This window comes from Ovis canadensis, chromosome 7 (genome assembly GCF_042477335.2).
Source record: "Ovis canadensis isolate MfBH-ARS-UI-01 breed Bighorn chromosome 7, ARS-UI_OviCan_v2, whole genome shotgun sequence".
Classification (NCBI taxonomy): Eukaryota; Metazoa; Chordata; class Mammalia; order Artiodactyla; family Bovidae; genus Ovis; species Ovis canadensis.
The window spans coordinates 39,301,462-39,319,727 of record NC_091251.1 but is presented as its reverse complement, the minus strand read 5'-3'; the positions used below and the strand labels follow the sequence as shown (position 1 = coordinate 39,319,727).

General features: G+C 42.0%; 1 protein-coding gene across 9 annotated transcripts in view; it reads left to right on the top strand.

The window, feature by feature from the left end:
* The window catches only part of RYR3 (ryanodine receptor 3), a 575,944-nt gene that overhangs the window by 410,264 nt on the left and 147,414 nt on the right, over nt 1–18,266 (top strand). For all 9 annotated transcript variants that reach the window (XM_069595972.1, XM_069595974.1, XM_069595971.1 and 6 more), the window contains exons 39-41: nt 11,742–12,015; nt 15,530–15,644; nt 17,127–17,256. In XM_069595972.1, coding sequence (XP_069452073.1) covers nt 11,742–12,015; nt 15,530–15,644; nt 17,127–17,256 — 519 coding nt within the window. The remainder of the gene's footprint in view (nt 1–11,741; nt 12,016–15,529; nt 15,645–17,126; nt 17,257–18,266) is intronic.

Below are 18,266 nucleotides of genomic sequence, written 5' to 3'. Positions count from 1 at the left end.
CACTCATTCATTTTCTTCAACATGAACTTCATATTGTTCACTTCATTTTATTGGTGAGGAATCTGAGCCTCTGGGAAAATGACTAATCTGCCCAGCTCAGAGTCAGTTAGAAAAAGAGCTAAAGCTTTATAATTTTCAGGATTTATCTCTGAATCCATTTTGGAGTTTATGAAGAGAGCATCTAAGCAGTATAATATAAATTTAAAGCATTAATAAAGATAACTATTTTTCTGAATTTTATGAAGCTATTGAGAGTAAGCAGCACTAAGATGGCAACGTAGATGGGTTTAGATTCCAGCAGGCAAGGTTTGATTCCCAGCTCTGTCATTTACTGCTTATGATATTAAGCAAATTTCTGAAACTTTTCTGTTTTAGTTTTCTTGTCTGTAAAAAGAGAATAATAATAGTTCCTTTCTTACAGGGTAGGAGAAGGGAATATAAGAATTCAGTAAAGCGGTGCTCAGTTTAATGTTCTGGTACTTAGAAGTTGATATACCTTTCAGCTCCTGCAGTGAGTATAAAAGGTATAGTTCATACATAAGAACTTCACTTCCATGTTTATCATTTCGGGTGCTTTCAGTGAAAAAAGAACAGAAAACCCAATTCAGATGGAGTAACTGATAAAGGAATTTTATGACTGGTGTATCAAGAGGTGATGGCCCCAGTCCCTTTGTTGAATTAATTCCTTGGCCCTGCTCACCTCCACAGCCAACATGGTGACTGCATTTCTGGGCCTCATCCATGAACAACATTGTTCAGGGGAATGGTGAGAAGGTTTCTTCTACTCTGGTATTCAAGGCAAGAATCCTGAGATCACTTTTGACTGGCGAACTTGATCAGGGGTCAACTGTTGAACCAATGGGCGTGACCTAGAAAATAACACGTGCTGGTGACTTCGTCACCAGAGCCACATTTGGAGGAGGGTTGGGTCCTTTCACAGAGGAACATGGCCATGAGGTAGAGAGGCAGATATCTGTACAAAAGCAGGGTTCTGTTAAGAAGGAAGAAGGGTCAAATAGATGCCGACTCGGTGGTCAGGAATATTCAATATGCCATGATGATCATCACCTACAGCATCTTTCATTCATTCGGTGGGTAGTGCTGAGATGTATGCAGCTCTGCACTTGATGTTCAGAAAGGGAGCAGAGGCCAAAAAGCTGTGTTAAGGAACTAGAGAATGTGCTGTCTGTAGCATGCATGCATTATCTAATGGGCCATGGTGGCTCTGTGGCGAGTACTTTCTGCGTTTAATGTCATTCGCGTTTGACACAAGCCCTGGGCCAGATCCAGACAGTCTTCACTTGTGTCAGCAACGCTGTCATGTATTTACTCCAGCTGCCTCAGCAAAAACTTCAAAAACTAGCTCTCTCTCAGGCCTGATGTCTGTAGTGCTTGCTCACTGAAATGCTCCAGTCTGATTTGAATCTTCAGAAAAGGAATCAAATATCCTCAACCCAGGACTGTCTATCCATGAGACTATGTCAGTTTCCTGAACTGCTGTAACAAATTACAAATTTGGTGGTTTAAGGGCTTCCCTTGTGGCTCAGATGGTAAAGAATCTGCCTGCAATGCCGGAGACCTGGGTTCGATCCCTGGGTTGGGAAGATCCCCTGGAGAAGGGAAAGGCTACCCACTCCAGTATACTGGCCTGGAGAATTCCATGGACTGTATAGTCCATGGGGTTGCAAAGAGTCAGACACGACTGAGCGACTTTCAGTTTCACTTTTGGTGGCTTAAAACAGCATAAATTCATTACCACCCAGCTCTAGATGTCGTAAGTTTAAAATGAGTTAGTAGCGTTACAGTTCTTCTAAGGAGAATCCATTTCTTGCCTTTCCCAACATTGAAAGGCTGCCTGTATTTTTGACTAGTGGCCCTCCAGCAGAGGTACCAGTCCAGCCTCTGCTTCTGTCATCACAGGTCCATCTCTGACTCTTAACCCGCCTTCCTCCCTCTTATAAGGACCCTTGTGATTACATTGAGCCCACCCAGATAAGTCTTCCCATCTCAAGATCCTTAATGTAATCACATCTACAAAGCATCTTTAACATGTCAGGCAACAAGGTCACAGGTTCTGAGAATTCAGAGCTGAACATCTTAGCGGTGGGGTGGAGGAGCCTTATTCAGCCTACCTCAGGGAGGAAGAAAGCAAAGGTCGAAATACACTTGTTCTTTCCACTTGAAATTGATCTACCACCTGTTATGCCTCCAGAGCATTTGCAGCATACCGCAAGCTGACTTTTAATCACCTAGAATTTAAAAGTAAGTCTATGTAATTTAGAGGTGCATAATTATTTTTCTTTTCCCATTGTAAGTGTGAGCATTATAAATTGCTTTCTAAGTTAACTAAGTACAGTGCAGTTCTGTTGGCTCCCTCTCCACAATGTAATCAGAATACTTTTTCTTCCAAACTGACCCAGGTTTAGGAGCACACTCAAAGAAATGTCACACCAGCCTAGGCTTGGGAATATGTAAGATGTTGGGATTTGCTTTGCCAGTGGCCAATATCTGCTGTTTGACATTAAGCATGCACCTCATTGCTTGATGGCCAGTTGGACTGTGGTCTAAATTTAGGGACAAAAAGATTCTTTCCAGACCTCTGAAGCCTAAAACTTTAAACCTGTACCTTGAGAATAAATGACCTTTCTCTTATTATAGTTGGCAGTGCAAAGCTTGTAATTTGACCATTTAGAAAAGAGTTATACTAAGGATGATGGGTGACTCCCTAGAGAATTTTCTTGCAAGTTTCACAGAATAATGGACTTGAGATTCTGAGGTTCAATAGCTAGTTATAAAGTGACAAGTGGAAGGAAATAAGCAACCTACCAATAAATACTGGGCTCCCAAACTAATATATTAAACCTAGGTCTAATTTGAAGACACTCTAATCCTTTCTTCTTATATGGAGTATCTGACTAGTCGAGAAATCAAGTAGTGAAGTAGCTGTTTTTCTTTTAGACTATCTTTCAGTCATCAAATCTCCCTAAACAATACAGTGCCTTAGAAATATTTCCACTCTGAGTTAACCTGAGCAGTCATTTAAAATGTGGCTTCTAGATTGTATACTTGATATAATTGCCTGAATGTGACTATCCCTAATTACACTAATTACAACAGTGGAGTGTGAGTCAGATAGTTAATAATTTCATAAACGAAGCCATTTATAATCATCAAGGAAACCACGCGTATACATCTAGCTTCCCAAAGGCATTCTGTTTCATAGGAGCTGATTTTATTTCTCATCAGAAAAACAAGAGCTTGGTTCCATATCTTTCTTTCTTTTTACTTTTTGAAAAAAAGCACTACAGCTTTTTTAAAATCCCATGAGCTGAACCATCCAGTGCACTTGACAAGGCCTTCTTGGAACAGATAAATCGGTGGATAAAAATCCTATGATTGCAACCAAGACTGTGGAAGCAACTTCATCACGTGGTGGGCAGGTTCTAAGTGGAGCAGTTGGACGTCTGTGCACATGTGGGAGACGTTAAGAGGGGCCCAAACAGGAAGGCAAATGGCAGATTGACCTCTTCACCTCACTTTGTGTTTTGCCTAAGCCTCACCCCCTTCAGGAGGTGTGTTTCTTTTCTCTCTCCCTCTCTCCCCCCTTTTTTTTTTTTTGTAGTTTCAACAATTTTATCTTCAATTGATTAACCATGTTATGTTAGTTTCAAGTGTACAGAAAAATAATTCAGTCATACCTACACAAGTATCTACTCTTTTCAGACTCTTATCCCATGTAAGTTTTTACAGAATATTGAGCAGAGTTCCCTGAGCTATATAGTAGATGTTTGTTTATCTATTTTAAATATAGCAGTGTATATACTTGTCAATCCCAAACAGGCTATCCCTTCCCCAACCCTTCCCCTCTGGTAACCCTAGGCTCATTCTCTAAGTAGAGAAACAGACTTCCAGACTTAGAGATGTTTTTCCTATGAACACCAAAGTGTTCTCAGTCATGAAAGGGCAGCATTTCCAAAGATGAACTTAGAAAAATAGCAGAAGTGAAATCAGTATTTAGTTGTATCTGTCTCTGCTTAAGAAAGAGATTCAAGTATTCTTGAGAATCATCTCCATTTGCTTTTCTGAAAATCCTTCCAAAATTGTCAGCACTCTCCCACTGATACCAGAACAACAACAACAAAAATAAGTATTTACTCATGACTACTTCTGTAAATTATCTTTTGAAAGGAAATGGCATTGCAAACCATCGGAATGTGTTTTCTCTCAGATCATTTCATATTTTCCTTGGAAGATAAATTCATGATAGAATTTTTTCCTCCTTGCTTCTTTAGTCTCCATGCAATATGGACCTACAGCTTCCCCTGTGGCTCAGAGGTAAAGAATCCACTGCCAAGCAGGCAAGACAGGTTCAATCCCTGGGTCAGGAAGATCCCCTGGGGAAAGGAGTGGCTCCCCATCCCAGTATTCTTGCCTGGGAAATCCCATGGATAGAAGAGCCTGGTGGGCTACAGACCCTGGGGTCTCAAGAGTCAGACAGGACTTAGCGACTAAAAAGCAGCAGCAATATGGACTTATTCCAGGAATATGAAGAACTTCAGATAAAGGACTCATCATTAAGGGGAAAAGTAAGAGAGGAAGATCTGATCATTTCTCTTCTCTGATTTCTTTTGGGCGTGTGTATTATAACGGAAGTTGTACCTTCTTATAAATGGTCTCGTTTCTAAATGTCCTGGGAAAATACAGTTTTCCCCATTATTTTACACTTTATTTACATATTTAGTTTTCCCGGCTAGGCTGCTGTGGGTAGTACCTGTGTCTTGAAATAGTTTCATATAGAATACTTTATTCAGTATTGGTCATGTAACAGGAAATGTCATTCAATTGATAAGCTAACTTAGGGGGACATAACTGGAGGTGATTCACCTACTAAGATGAAGTGAAGTGAAGTCGCTCAGTCGTGTCCGACTCTTTGCGACCCCATGAACTGTAGCCTACCAGGCTTCTCCATCCATCGGATTTTCCAGGCAAGGGTACTGGAGTGGGTTGACATTTCCTTGTCCTCTAAGATGAGGACAGGCAGAAATGGATGAGTGAGGTGTGTCCTGAGGTGTGGATACACGTGGCAAACCCTTCTAGAGCAGACCACCCTGGTTTCAGCTGTTGCTGAGAATAAAGTCTTTGCTGAAGGGTCAGCAAATGTCAGGGGCAGAAAATCAGTGTTTCCCTCTACAGCCTGCAGCCCTCCTTTTCTCTGTGCCTCACTGTACTGGCTGCAGAGCAGGCTGCAGAGGGCGTGGCTGCCTCGGTGTCAAAGATACCTGGCTCCCTCCTTGCTCCCAAGGTGACTCATCTTCAACCCAAATGAAAGAGGGAAGCCTAGGGCCCTTCAGGCTGGTGGGGAGCCCTTTGGTAATGAGTGAATAATGGCCCGACCCCTTGCTGACTGCCAGGATTCAATTTTCAAAATAATGATTCTTTAATTTTCATTTTATTTCTCACGTGAGCTGTGTTACTCTCTTTATGCTCGTTTAATTTACCTCTCATCCGGAAACAGAGAAAGCTTCCTAAGGCACAGTTTTCAAGGTTCTGGTCTCAACCACTTGATTAGAATCACAATCTAATGGAACAGGGTTTATCTTAGCCAAAGGGAATGATTTGCCTTCCAGTAACAGCCATCCCCTAAGGTAGACCCTTTTATAGAGACAGTGATCCTCTAAATTTCAGCCTTGAGGCCCCTTTATGCTCTTAAAATTTACCAAGGATTCCAATATGCCTTAGTTTATGAGGATTGTATCTATTATATTACACAAGTGAAACTAAAATAGAATTTAAAACTGAGATTTTTTAAATATTTGTTAATTCATTGAAAAATAAGAAACCCACTTATGCTTAATGAAATAATTCAGAGAAAGACAAGCACAGTGTATTATCACTTATGTGTGAAATCTAAAAAATAAATGAATATAGCAAAACTGACACAAACTCACAGATTCAGAGAACAAAGTAGTGATTAGCATTGGGCACAGTGAGGAGAGAAAAGAGGGGAGGGGCAAGATTGGATACAGGAGGAAGAGATACAAACTATTACTAATGAAATAAACTGGCAGATTCGTGTTGATGTATGGCAAATCCGATACAATATTGTAAAGTAATTAGCCTCCAATTAAAATAAATATATTTATATTTTAAAAAAAAGAAATAAACTGTGGTGATATAGTATACAGCACAGAGAATATAGCCCCTATCTTATAACTTTAAATCAAATATAATCTATAAAAATATCAAATAAGTCTATTGGATACCTGAAACTACTATAATATTATAAATTAACTGTACTTAAATAAATACATAATAATAGAGTAAACCCATTACATGTTACATAAAAAACTTCTATGAAAAACAACTAAATAATTCAAAAAACTAAATAATTCAACAACTAAATAATTCAAAAAAATGATTGGTGATATTTTGCATTTTTATAAATCTCTTATGTCTGACTTAGATAGCTGGATTTTTTTTTATTCTGATGTCTGGTTAAAGAATTAGCCTCAAACAGATATATAGTTGGAAAGAGAAGAAGTACTATTGGTAGCCTTTTCAGATAATTGTGGATATTCTTTTGATACTATGTTAAGTCTCAGCAAGTAATAGTTCCTCAAAAGTTATTTGCTGTGTGGAATTTGAAATAATAGTAAAGACTTTCTTTTTATTTGGTTATATAACAATCCATTGGTCTATCTTGTTTGTTAAATGGATTCTTTTATCCATGATGTTTTTGTAACACTACACATTGATCATTGGGAAATGACTGGTTCACTGAATTATACAGAGCTTTCAAATGTTGACACAGTTTATTATAAACTATTTCTTAAATTACATTCATTAATATCAACAACTTAATCAAAAATGTCTTTAAATGTTGGGAAGCTGTCAAATTCACAGTGGCAGATAAACATTTTCCAAAATTCTAGTTTTCTTGTGAAAGCTTGAATTTTAAACTTGGCAAGAAGTCCTAAGAGTTGTTTTCCTTGAAGTGACAGGCTTGTTTCATTTTTAAGAAAATATCTGTCAGTTACTCAAGTGTGATTAACCATAGCTTGTCTGTTGTTCTCTTAGTTAAGATGGCATTCCAAGAAAGAAGCAGCTAGTTTAGCTAGCAACAATCATGACAATCACACAGGTGTTTTTCCTTTGGAAAACCACTGGCCTTTGTACAACAGAAGCGCTTTAGAAATATGTATACTCAGGAATTTGTTGTTCAGTTCAGTCACTCAGTCATGTCCAACTCTTTGCCACCCCATGGACTGCAGCACGCCAGGCCTCCCTGTCCATCACCAACTCCCGGAGTTTACTCAAACTCACGTCCATTGAGTTGGTGATGCCATCCAACCATCTCATCCTCTGTCGTCCCCTTCTCCTCCTGCCTTCAATCTTTCCCAGCATCAGTGTCTTTTCCAGTGAGTCAGTTCTTCACATCAGGTGGCCAAAGTATTAGAGTTTCAGCTTCAGCATCAGTTGTTTGTTGTTAATAAAAGTAATAATCTTTCTATGCCACTCAGAGCATTCTGATGCAAGCAGTACTGGTCATGTTCTGGTAATGCAGCAGGAAAGCATAGCATTTGGTGCTGCTGTCTTGATTTTGTGCTAAGGACCCAGCTGTTGTTTTCGTTTGTTTGTTTTTGCCCCACTAGTTTTACCTACTGTTGCTTTTGCACCATTAGTGCAGCTAATCACACAATGAAAAAGACAAATAGCATCTTAGAACTATTATGAAAGTACAACAGGCCTTGCAAACTGCCTGAAGGGTCTTGGAGACCCCAGGGCTCTGTGAACCCAACTTTTATAGTTACTGGCACAGATAGCATAAGAGTTACCTTTTATTAAGCCCATGGTTTGTGCCAGAGGTGGTTATGTGCATTAATTATTTTAATCCCCAGGTATGCAGTTACATGAAGAACCTATCACATTCTAGAAAATGTGTTCTTTTTAACCTCTCTACCCTGGTTCATTTATGCTGCTCTATTGCTGGTTCATGGGAGCTAATTAAATTCCGAGCAATTTTCAACTGCATTGCTGCCAGGGGTATAAAGCTCCATTTTCTCAGTCCCAGAGGTGTTCAGACCTTTAAAAATTCATGATTCAGCCTAGGTTTGCTTGGTGGGTGCTAGGTCTCCAGCGTATGTCAGGCTGCAAAGTACGCCGTGCTTCTCAGGGCTCTTAACAATGTTTCTCTCCCTGTCCCCAGTTCATTTTCATCTCACAGTTATACTTTCTCTCACTTTCTGAACCTTGTCTCACAATCTGAAACCTTGTCCAACAAGGATGGTCTTAAATTCTGTGCCTTCTACTGAGTTACATCTGCCTATCAATACACAATGGAGAAGGCAATGACACCCCACTCCAGTACTCTTGCCTGGAAAATCCCATGGATGGAGGAGCCTGGTAGGCTGCAATCCATAGGGTTGCTGAGAGTCAGACATGACTGAGCGACTTCACTTTCACTTTTCACTTTCATGCATTGGAGAAGGAAATGGCAACCCATTCCAGTGTTCTTGCCTGGAGAATCCCAGGGATGGGGGAGCCTGGTGGGCTGCCGTCGATGGGGTCGCACAGAGTCGGACACGACTGAAGCAACTTAGCAGCAGCAGCAGCAACAGCATCAATACACAATGATGAGGTGCTTTTTCTGTCAGGAGCTTGGGAGTCACAATTTTTTAACTGAGCATTAGCTGGGTCACACATAGATAATTGTTTAGCCCATTGCCTCACATATACATTAAAGACTGACCTGGACAAAGAACCCATGGGGCATTTCTCATTCTGCCCTTTCAGGTTAAAGAGCTGTTTCCCAGAAATGTACTCACAGACATAGGGAACAGACTTGTGGTTGTCTAGGGTGAGGGGATAGGGGAGAAGGATTGGGAGTTTGGAATTAGCAGGTCCAAACCTATTACATACACATTGGATAACAAGGTCCCCTGTATAGCACAGGAAACTGTATTCAATATTCTGTGATAAACCACAATGGAAATGAAAATTTTTAAAAAGACTGTGTATATATAATATATATATACACATGCATACACATAACTGAATCACTTTGCTATACAGCATAAATTAACACAATATTGTAAATCAACTATACAAAAATAAAATCTTGCGCTTTCCCCCCCAAAAAAAATATATACATATATATATATAGCTATTTCCGTTCCCATTTGCCCTCTCATGAGGTATTATGCTGAAATGAACCATTCTCTAGGCTATAAATGTTGATTTGGATTGATAAGTCAGTGTGTGACTAAGAGCTCACCCGAATCTTGAATTAATCCGAAAGACAGGTTAAGGGAATATTTACATGGTTTCACTGTGACTCTGTAGAATTCCCTGTTGAAAAGAGGATGGTTCTTGAGCTGGTTAATACTTCTGGTTGCTTTTCATGTGTGGCAGGGACTGTGGTCATGTGTATTATCTCTGCAAAGGATTTGGTTGTAAGTATTGAGAACTGTAATTCTTTCAGTCCTAAGTCAGGCTTAAGAGGAAACTGTACGTACAGGCCCAGGTAAGCTGATGTTGCATGCAAGAACATCTACGGTTTTGTCCTGCTTTTACTCATTAGTGTGACTATTAAGTAGGAGAAACAGAAACTCTCACATTTGACTGCTGAGAAAACCGGTTCCTGAGAGGAGACCAGGCTTAGACGGTAACTAACTTTTCTCCCCCCGAAAGTTCAGCTATTGTCTAACCTAACAAATGTTAGTCAGCAGTCCCTGCCTGGTGAGATCTCTTAGGAACATCTTTTAACTGTGCTTCTCTCTGCCTTGGGTATCCTTTTTTTTTTTTAGATTTTTAGCTTGTGTCTCCTGTCTAAACCTAAAACTCCCCCAGGGGTGATGGACACAGAAGTAAGGTGAATTAATCCTTTACATCTAGAGCTCTTCTGGAGCTTTGGTAATAAAGTTCAGCTTTCATATCCTTATGATGAGCCATTATTGTATGTAGAGAAGACACCTGCCGTATTTAATGTCACAGAGGCAGAACATTATGTAAGACAGGGCACAGGCTACTGAAAGCACCTATCTGAGCTTATTCCCAGTGCTTTCACTGAAGGACTGCATAACCCTCATCAGCCCCTGAGCTCTGCCTTTCTCACCAGTCTGAATTAAGGGTCTTGGTGCCATCTATACCTTGCAGGAGTGTGGCAGGCAGAGCTGGACTTGGACGCAGTAATAAGAGCAGCGTGTCTCACTGTGTTACAGCATCTTCAGGAAATGTGTATGACATGGGGGGGGGGCGGTGGTGAGCAGTGCCTCCCAGACGTTCTGGCAGGATCCCCTATCACACTGTCCTCCTGCTCAGATCTGCGTCTCCCTTTTGGTCATCTTCTTACACCGATGCCCATCGGCACTTCTCAGGGGCCATTCAGTTCAACCTGTGAAGGTCCCGGTGCTGGCTTGGTTCCCACCTGAGCCATCTTTCCTCTACTTGTGCAGCCAGTGGTGTTTCTGTGCAACCAGCATGAGCCCTGAGACGTCCTGCATTCACTCATACTGGTTTCTCCCTTGATGCTTGTGAAGCATCTGACACAGTGTCAGCTGACTCCTGCCAAAGATCCAGGACAGCACAGTCAGTTGAGGGTGGTGCTCAGATGTCCGGTTGCAAAGTCTTTGGACCTAATAGAAGGTTCTCAGTCTACTTCACTCTATCCCCTAATGTATTTTTCTATTTGTGTCATCTCAAATATGTTTTAGAGTTCTTGAATCAGTGGTATGGCTTACTCAGTTGGTAACAAAGTTCAGTTTTCATATGCTTATGATGAGCCGTTATTGTATGTAGAGAAGACACCTGCCATATTTAGTGTCACAGAGGTAGAAAATTATCTAAGACAGGGCACAGGCTACTGAAAGCACCTATCTGAGCTTATTCCCAGTGCTTTCACTGAAGGACTGTGTAACCCTCATCAGCCCCTGAGCTCTGCCTTTATCACTGGTCTGAATTAAGAATCTTTGTGCCATCCATACCTTGCAGGAATGTGGCAGGCAGAGCTGGACTTGGATGCAGTTATAAGAGCAGCAGTTATAATATCTATATCTAATGAACTCTGGGAGATGGTGATGGACAGGAAGGCCTGGCGTGCTGTGATTCATGGGGTTGCAAAGAGTTGGACACAACTGAGCGACTGAACTGAACAACTGAACTGAATATATAGATATTATACTATCTATAATGGTAGATAGTATCTTTAGAATACTTTGAGGATGTATTTATGGTAGAGAAATCCTAGCACTTAATAGTGCTTTACTCCCAAGAGGCAGTGCCCAATGTCTTCTTATGTTTTCGTCCATCCAGAATCACTCCCCACTCTATCCTGTTGCACTTATACACAACCCCACCTTAGTGTGTATTGCATTGTATTACAAAATAAGGATAAAATGTAGCTTTTAAGTCAAAATGAAAAGTTGTGAGCACCCTGACGGCAAGAAGGCATCTTATTTTGTCTTTATGTCCAGCATCATTCAAGCATCACTGAATGCCATTTAATCCAAATAGAACATTTGGCCTTCTCAGTTCAAATTGAAGATATCTTTTATTATAATATGGCTCATGAACCTGCCTTTTGGTATGCGTTCTACTTCTCTGTGTGCCATAATCCACCTTTAAGAATGTTTTTAACCCTACCCAGCTGATGTTGTACGTTATCACTGAGTGGAGTGACAGAGGTGCGCAGTGCTCCTGAGCTTCGACAGCCACAGTACTGGTGCTTCCCCTTGTCCTTCCAGCGACCCTGAAGGAGCTCATCTCACAGACCATGATCCGCTGGGCCCAGGAGGACCAGATCCAGGATGCAGAGCTGGTCCGGATGATGTTCAACCTTCTGCGGCGGCAGTACGACAGCATCGGGGAGCTGCTGCAGGCGCTGCGCAAGACCTATACCATCAGCCAGGCCTCCGTGAGCGACACCATCAGCCTGCTGGCCGCCCTGGGCCAAATTCGCTGCCTGCTCAGCGTCAGGATGGGCAAGGAGGAGGAGCTACTCATGATCAACGGGCTGGGGTGGGTCATTCCCATCAAGGGCAAGCTTGCAGAGGAGGCAGTTCTGAAACCAAGTCACATAAAAACCTCTGGGTTCCCCATCCTGATTTCACTCTTTTTGGGATATATGCTCATTAAAGCAGTCCCCTTCAATAACCTCAGAGACCAGACAGTGGGCTACTTGGGGTGAAGGGCCTTGGCCAGAAGTAGGAAGGAATCTTGGAAAAAAGCAGATATTTAGTTTGAATCTGATAAAAATAGTCCCAGGGAAGCAATGAAAAAATTCAAAGGAAGGGACAATGTGTTCAACCCAACATGAGAGAAACTTTTTTGAGCACCTAAGATTTTAACTGGAAATCTTCTGAGGCTTCCCTTTGAATAATTATAGCCTTTTTCCTCCCTTTTCTTGGGAGTAGAGTCATTGTCATCAATTCTTCAAAATGTGTTTCCTCATGACAATAGCTTGTAGATCTTCCTTAGAAGCCACATCACTAGAAAGATTGGATTTTATTTATTTGCTTGTTTTTGTTTTCATAATTTTAATTTTTTGATTTTTAAACAATTTTAAAGGTTGCTTTCCTTTTACAGTTATTACAGAATATTGGTTATATTCCCTGTGTTGTACAATATATGCTTGAGCCTATCTTACACCCAACAGTTTGTACCTCCCATTCCCCTACCCCTATATTGCCCCATCCTCTCCTCCCCACTGACAACCACTAGTTTGCTGTCTAATCTGTGTCTACTTCTGTTTTGTTATATTCACCAGTTTCTTGTATTTCTTAGATTTCACTTATAAGTGCTATCATACAGTATGTATCTTTATCTGTCTTATTTCACTTAGCAAAATGCCCTCCAAGTCCATTCATGTTGCTGCAAATGCAAAATTTCATCTTTTTATGGCTGAGTAGTATTCCACTGTATATGTACACCACAAGATTGCATTTTAGATATCAAAAAGATTTCCTTTAATTAGGTAACATAGTTCTATACTGCAGATGAGAAACCTAAAGCCCAAAAAAATAAATTCACTGACTAACACAGGATTGGAAAAGGTCAGTTTTCATTCCAGTCCCAAAGAAAGGCAATGCCAAAGAATGCTCAAAATACCACACAATTGCACTCATCTCACACGCTAGTAAAGTAATGCTCAAAATTCTCCAAGCCAGGCTTCAGCAATATGTGAACCATGAACTTCCAGATGTTCAAGCTGGTTTTAGAAAAGGCAGAGGAACCAGAGATCAAATTGCCAACATCTGCTGGATCATCGAAAAAGCAAGGGAGTTCCAGAAAAACATCTATTTCTGCTTTATTGACTATGCCAAAGCCTTTGACTGTGCGGATCACAATAAACTGTGGAAAGTTCTGAGAGAGATGGGGATACCAGACCACCTGACCTGCCTCTTGAGAAACTTCTTGAGTAACAGGTCAGGAAGCAACAGTTAGAACTGGACATGGAAAAACAGACTGGTTCCAAATAGGAAAAGGAGTGCGTCAAGGCTGTATATTGTCACCCTGCTTATTTAACTTCTATGCAGAGTACATCATGAGAAACGCTGGGCTGGAAGAAGCACAAGCTGGAATCAAGATTGCAGGGAGAAATATCAATCACCTCAGATATGCAGATGACACCACCCTTATGGCAGAAAGTGAAGAAGAACTAAAGAGCCTCTTGATGAAAGTGAAAGAGGAGAGTGAAAAAGTTGGCTTAAAGCTCAACATTCAGAAAACGAAGATCATGACATCTGGTCCCATCACTTCTTGGCAGATAGATGGGGAAACAGTAGAAACAGTGTCAGACTTTATTTTGGGAGGGCTCCAAAATCACTGCAGATGGTGATTGCAGCTGTGAAATTAAAAGACACTTACTCCTTGGAAGGAAAGTTATGACCAACCTAGATAGCATATTGAAAAGCAGAGACATTACTTTGCCAACAAAGGTCCGTCTAGTCAAGGCTATGGTTTTTCCAGTAGTCATGTATGGATGTGAGAGTTGGACTCTGAAGAAAGCTGAGTGCCGAAGAATTGATGCTTTTGAACTGTGATGTTACAGAAGACTCTTGAGAGTCCCTTGGACTGCAAGGAGGTCCAACCAGTCCATTCTGAAGGAGATCAGCCCTGGGATTTCTTTGGAAGGAATGATGCTAAAGCTGAAGCTCCAATACTTTGGCCACCTCATGCGAAGGGTTGACTCATTGGAAAAGACTCTGATGCTGGGAGAGATTGGTGGCAGGAGGAGAAGGGGACGACAGAGGATGAGATGGCTGGATGGCATCACTGACTCGATGGACATGAGTCTGAGTGATCTCCGGGAGTTGGCGATGGACAGGGAGGCCTGGTGTGCTGCAATTCATGGGGTTGCAAAGAGTCAGACACGACTGAGCGACTGAACTGAACTGAACCCACAGTTTTACCTGAATAAAATCAAGCGCTAGAACCATAGTCTTCCTACTGCTGGAATTGTCATCCTACCACCCTCAAACCAGCAAAGTAAAGGAGCATCACTGAGACCCAGAACAGGGACACTGGCAGTTGAGGCAGGACGAGGGGATACATGCATTCCTTAAATTCATTTCCAAAGAGGAATCTTACAATAGAGGTGAAGAGACTTTTATGGAGAGAGGAAATAGCTGCAGAATTAGCCTTTCTCCCAGCCCTTGTGGTAGACATAGCTCCACTAAAACCTAGTGGTGTCTCCTTTTAACAGCTGCAGCCCTCTGGAGAAAGGGATATGGGCTGAGAGTAACCACTTGCAAGGTATTACACAGCCAGGTCACAGGTTGCCTCTGTATTTTGATTTGCCTGCAGCTTTAATATGTGATTTATGTTGAATGACTTAAAAACATAATTCTTTTTATGTTTCATTTTGATCATTTTATTGAGTGCTATTATACCAAAATATTGTTTGCACCTAATACACAATTGCCTTAAGAAAAGTGCACAACCCTACCCTACCACTTGGATAACTAAAGTACATAGAGACATAGATATAAGGACACGAGAACAAAAAATAGAAGACCCTTAATACACAGAGGAAGAGAAATTCAGTGGTTTGGGCTATCTCAAAACTATCACAAGCAAAAAAAAAAAAAAAACGAGGGGCAGCTACTTGATGTCATCAGAAGGAAATATTTAAAAGAAAGAAAGTAGAAATATATGAGCATAGATATTCCTATCAGCTAAAAACATCCCTCCACATATATTCCACCAACCTAGTGCCTTCTGACCATCTTTCCAGCAGATGGCATGTACATCAGAAGTGAAAGTTTTAGTCCCTCAATCGTGTCCGACTCTTTGTGACCCTATGGACTGTAGCCTGCCTGACTCCTCTGCTCCTCTGTCCATGGAATTTTCCAGCCAAAAATACTGGAGGGGGTAGCCATTCCCTTCTCTAGAGGATCTTCCCAACTCAGGGATCAAACTCATACGTTAGTTCACCCTGAATGTGTATGTGTGTGCATTTGTGTATGCTCAACGCTGAATTGTTGTGGCATTGAAATAAGCAAGGGCTGACTTCTCTCTCCAATCATCCTAGAGACATAATGAACAACAAGGTGTTTTACCAGCACCCCAACCTCATGAGAGTCCTCGGCATGCATGAGACAGTCATGGAGGTGATGGTGAACGTGCTGGGTGCAGAAAAGTCTCAGGTAATGCTCCAAGGAGAGTCTATCTTGAATTTGACCCCTGCACGTGGCTGGTGCCTACTGCCTACTGATTCTTCCCAGGGAGGGCACGGGGATGAGCACAAAGCCAAGAAGGAGCAAGGAGATGGGACCCAGCCAGTGTAAGGATTCTCAGTCATTTCACTGGGCTGCTCAGTCTCCTTCACATCCTCTTCTGCAGTCCTGCTCCTTCCAAGATGGAATTCCTCCGGGTTCCACTTAGGAGCCTGGTGTGTTTGGTGCTGTGTCAGAAGGCAGTTCTAAAGGAGAACAGGATTTTAATAACGATCCTGGCACTTTTCCCACTGGAGTGTACGTGTGTCCTGTCTGAGCCAAGCTCCTGACGATGTCGATTTTCTAGCCAGCCCTGCCATAAGGGGCCCGGGAGCTCCTGCTGCTGAGGGACGGGGAGTGCCAGTAGGGCCCACCTGGGCAGGCATTGCACCTTGTCCAGGTCCTTCTCAGAGTCAGAGAGGTTCTAAGGCAACAGATAGGGGATGTTTTTAAATATTGGAAATTCTAGAGTACCTGGTCCTAGGAAAGCAGTGCCACCGATATTGACAGGTGAGCGTTGTGAAGGAAGAACCCAGGAGCCCCATTCACCTTGCTCCTCATTTGCTTCCCTCTGATCTCTCAGGAAAGTGGACTCTCCCCAGAAGACCTCTGAACAAACACCTGTGTGCCTCAGCAAGCAGACAGACTAACTTTTAGAATCTTACTTCCTAGAGCACGTTCCATGATTCTAAAAGTGGAAATCAAGGGCTTTCTTGGATCCTGAGCCAAGGTTAACACTGACACCATTTATTGAGCATGATTGATCAAACAGAAAATGTGGCCAGACCCTGGAGATGCTAATTACTTTGTTAAGCAGGGAAGCCAACCACTCTTGATGGTAATAGAAGTTGGCACTTTGGTGCTAAATTGTAAGAATCATATTATGAATGCTCTAGGAGCCCATAGGAGAGTGGTGATCATGGACAGAGGTAACTGGGGGAGGCTCACAGTCTGAAAGGGTGATGCTGTTGAGGCTTCTCCAGCAGGAGAGGCCGATCTTCACCCAGAAGACTTAGGTTTGATACAGGGCTAGATCTTGTTTTCTGTGATCAGCCATCTCCCTTTCTGTCCCCTCCCTTCCTACTCAGAAACAGTGGTCTGATGTAGGGTTGAACAATTTCACATGACATCTGAGGATGACTAGAATTCTGGCTTGACATCTATTTTTTTTGAAAGAAAGATACTTCAGGAGCTATAATTAGCTCTCGATATTTTTAGAAGCCTCTCATTAGGTGTCTATTCTCTGTCGCTCCTATGAAAATGTCTTGGAAACAACCGGAAGCAAGGAGAAAATTCTTTTTCCCAACTGTTCACAGCTTGCAAGGCTCCCACTTAAGACTCTTTGAAGTCAGCCTTTTCAGAAAGGCTTCGTGATAGATTCTTCCCCGTGACACTTTCTACTTCTCCCTACAGATTGCCTTTCCAAAGATGGTTGCTAGCTGTTGCCGCTTCCTGTGCTATTTCTGTCGAATCAGCCGACAAAATCAGAAGGCCATGTTTGAGCATCTAAGTTACCTGTTGGAGAACAGCAGTGTTGGCCTAGGTAGGTCATGTTAGAACTTCTGCAGTTGGCTCGGGTTACCCTTCCATTGCTGGCCGCTTAGGCAGTAAAAGCAGAGAAGTCACATGTATGCTATGGTATTTTTAAATAGAAGAAGGAATCCTGCCTGGTCTCAAAACATGTGAGATGATAATAATACCATGTCTCTGCTTTCCAACCTAAGGAGAGAAGTCGCTGCCAACGGGCCGTGATGACAGTAACGATGACAGATTTGTTTTGGCTTAGGCACATAGTTTATAGTCACATAGCGCACATAGTTTTGCTTCCTCTCTCTGGGGACCCGGGGTTCATGAAATGCTACCTGAGATTATGGATGTAGTCTGGAGATCCAGCACCTCCAAGCCCATTCAGCTGACCAGGGAGCAATGCTAATAATTCCAAGGTCATGGATCCAATCCCTTCTTGGCAGGCTGGCTGCAGGCGACATGCCTGTCCCATCAGCTAACCAGCCAGTGCTTTCATAGTTGCAAGGCCAGGCCAGGAGCAACTATGGACAAACTGTAAATCCAACACCACTGCTAGGAAACCAGTGCAGGCACTTGTCTTACTCACTCTTCTGTATGTGAACTAAATAAATCTGTGGAAGACACAGATACATTATGTGCACGTGAAATCTGAAATCTCGGGTTTCCTGTTTATCAAATGCAACCTCATGGGATTGCAAAAGGAGGTGCACACGACTTAGGGACTAAGCAACCACAAGCTTAGACTAACCAACCTTTTTATAAAATGCCACCTAAAGTTTTTCTCAATTTTAGCCTAAGAACCAAACAAAGGGAAATGAAAGACAATGTTGGTGACCTGATATAATTCTAAGAGCTAGTCTGTTTCAGGTTATTTTTAAACCCTAGGTGGTGACCCCAGAAATGACCAAGTTATGTGAGCTTGGTTATCAAGTGACATCTGAGACTTTTGAATGGTCTCAAGAACGATGGCCCAAGAACTTCCATGTTAGAAAAGCACTTGAAAATACGTGGCCCCAGTTGCTCCTA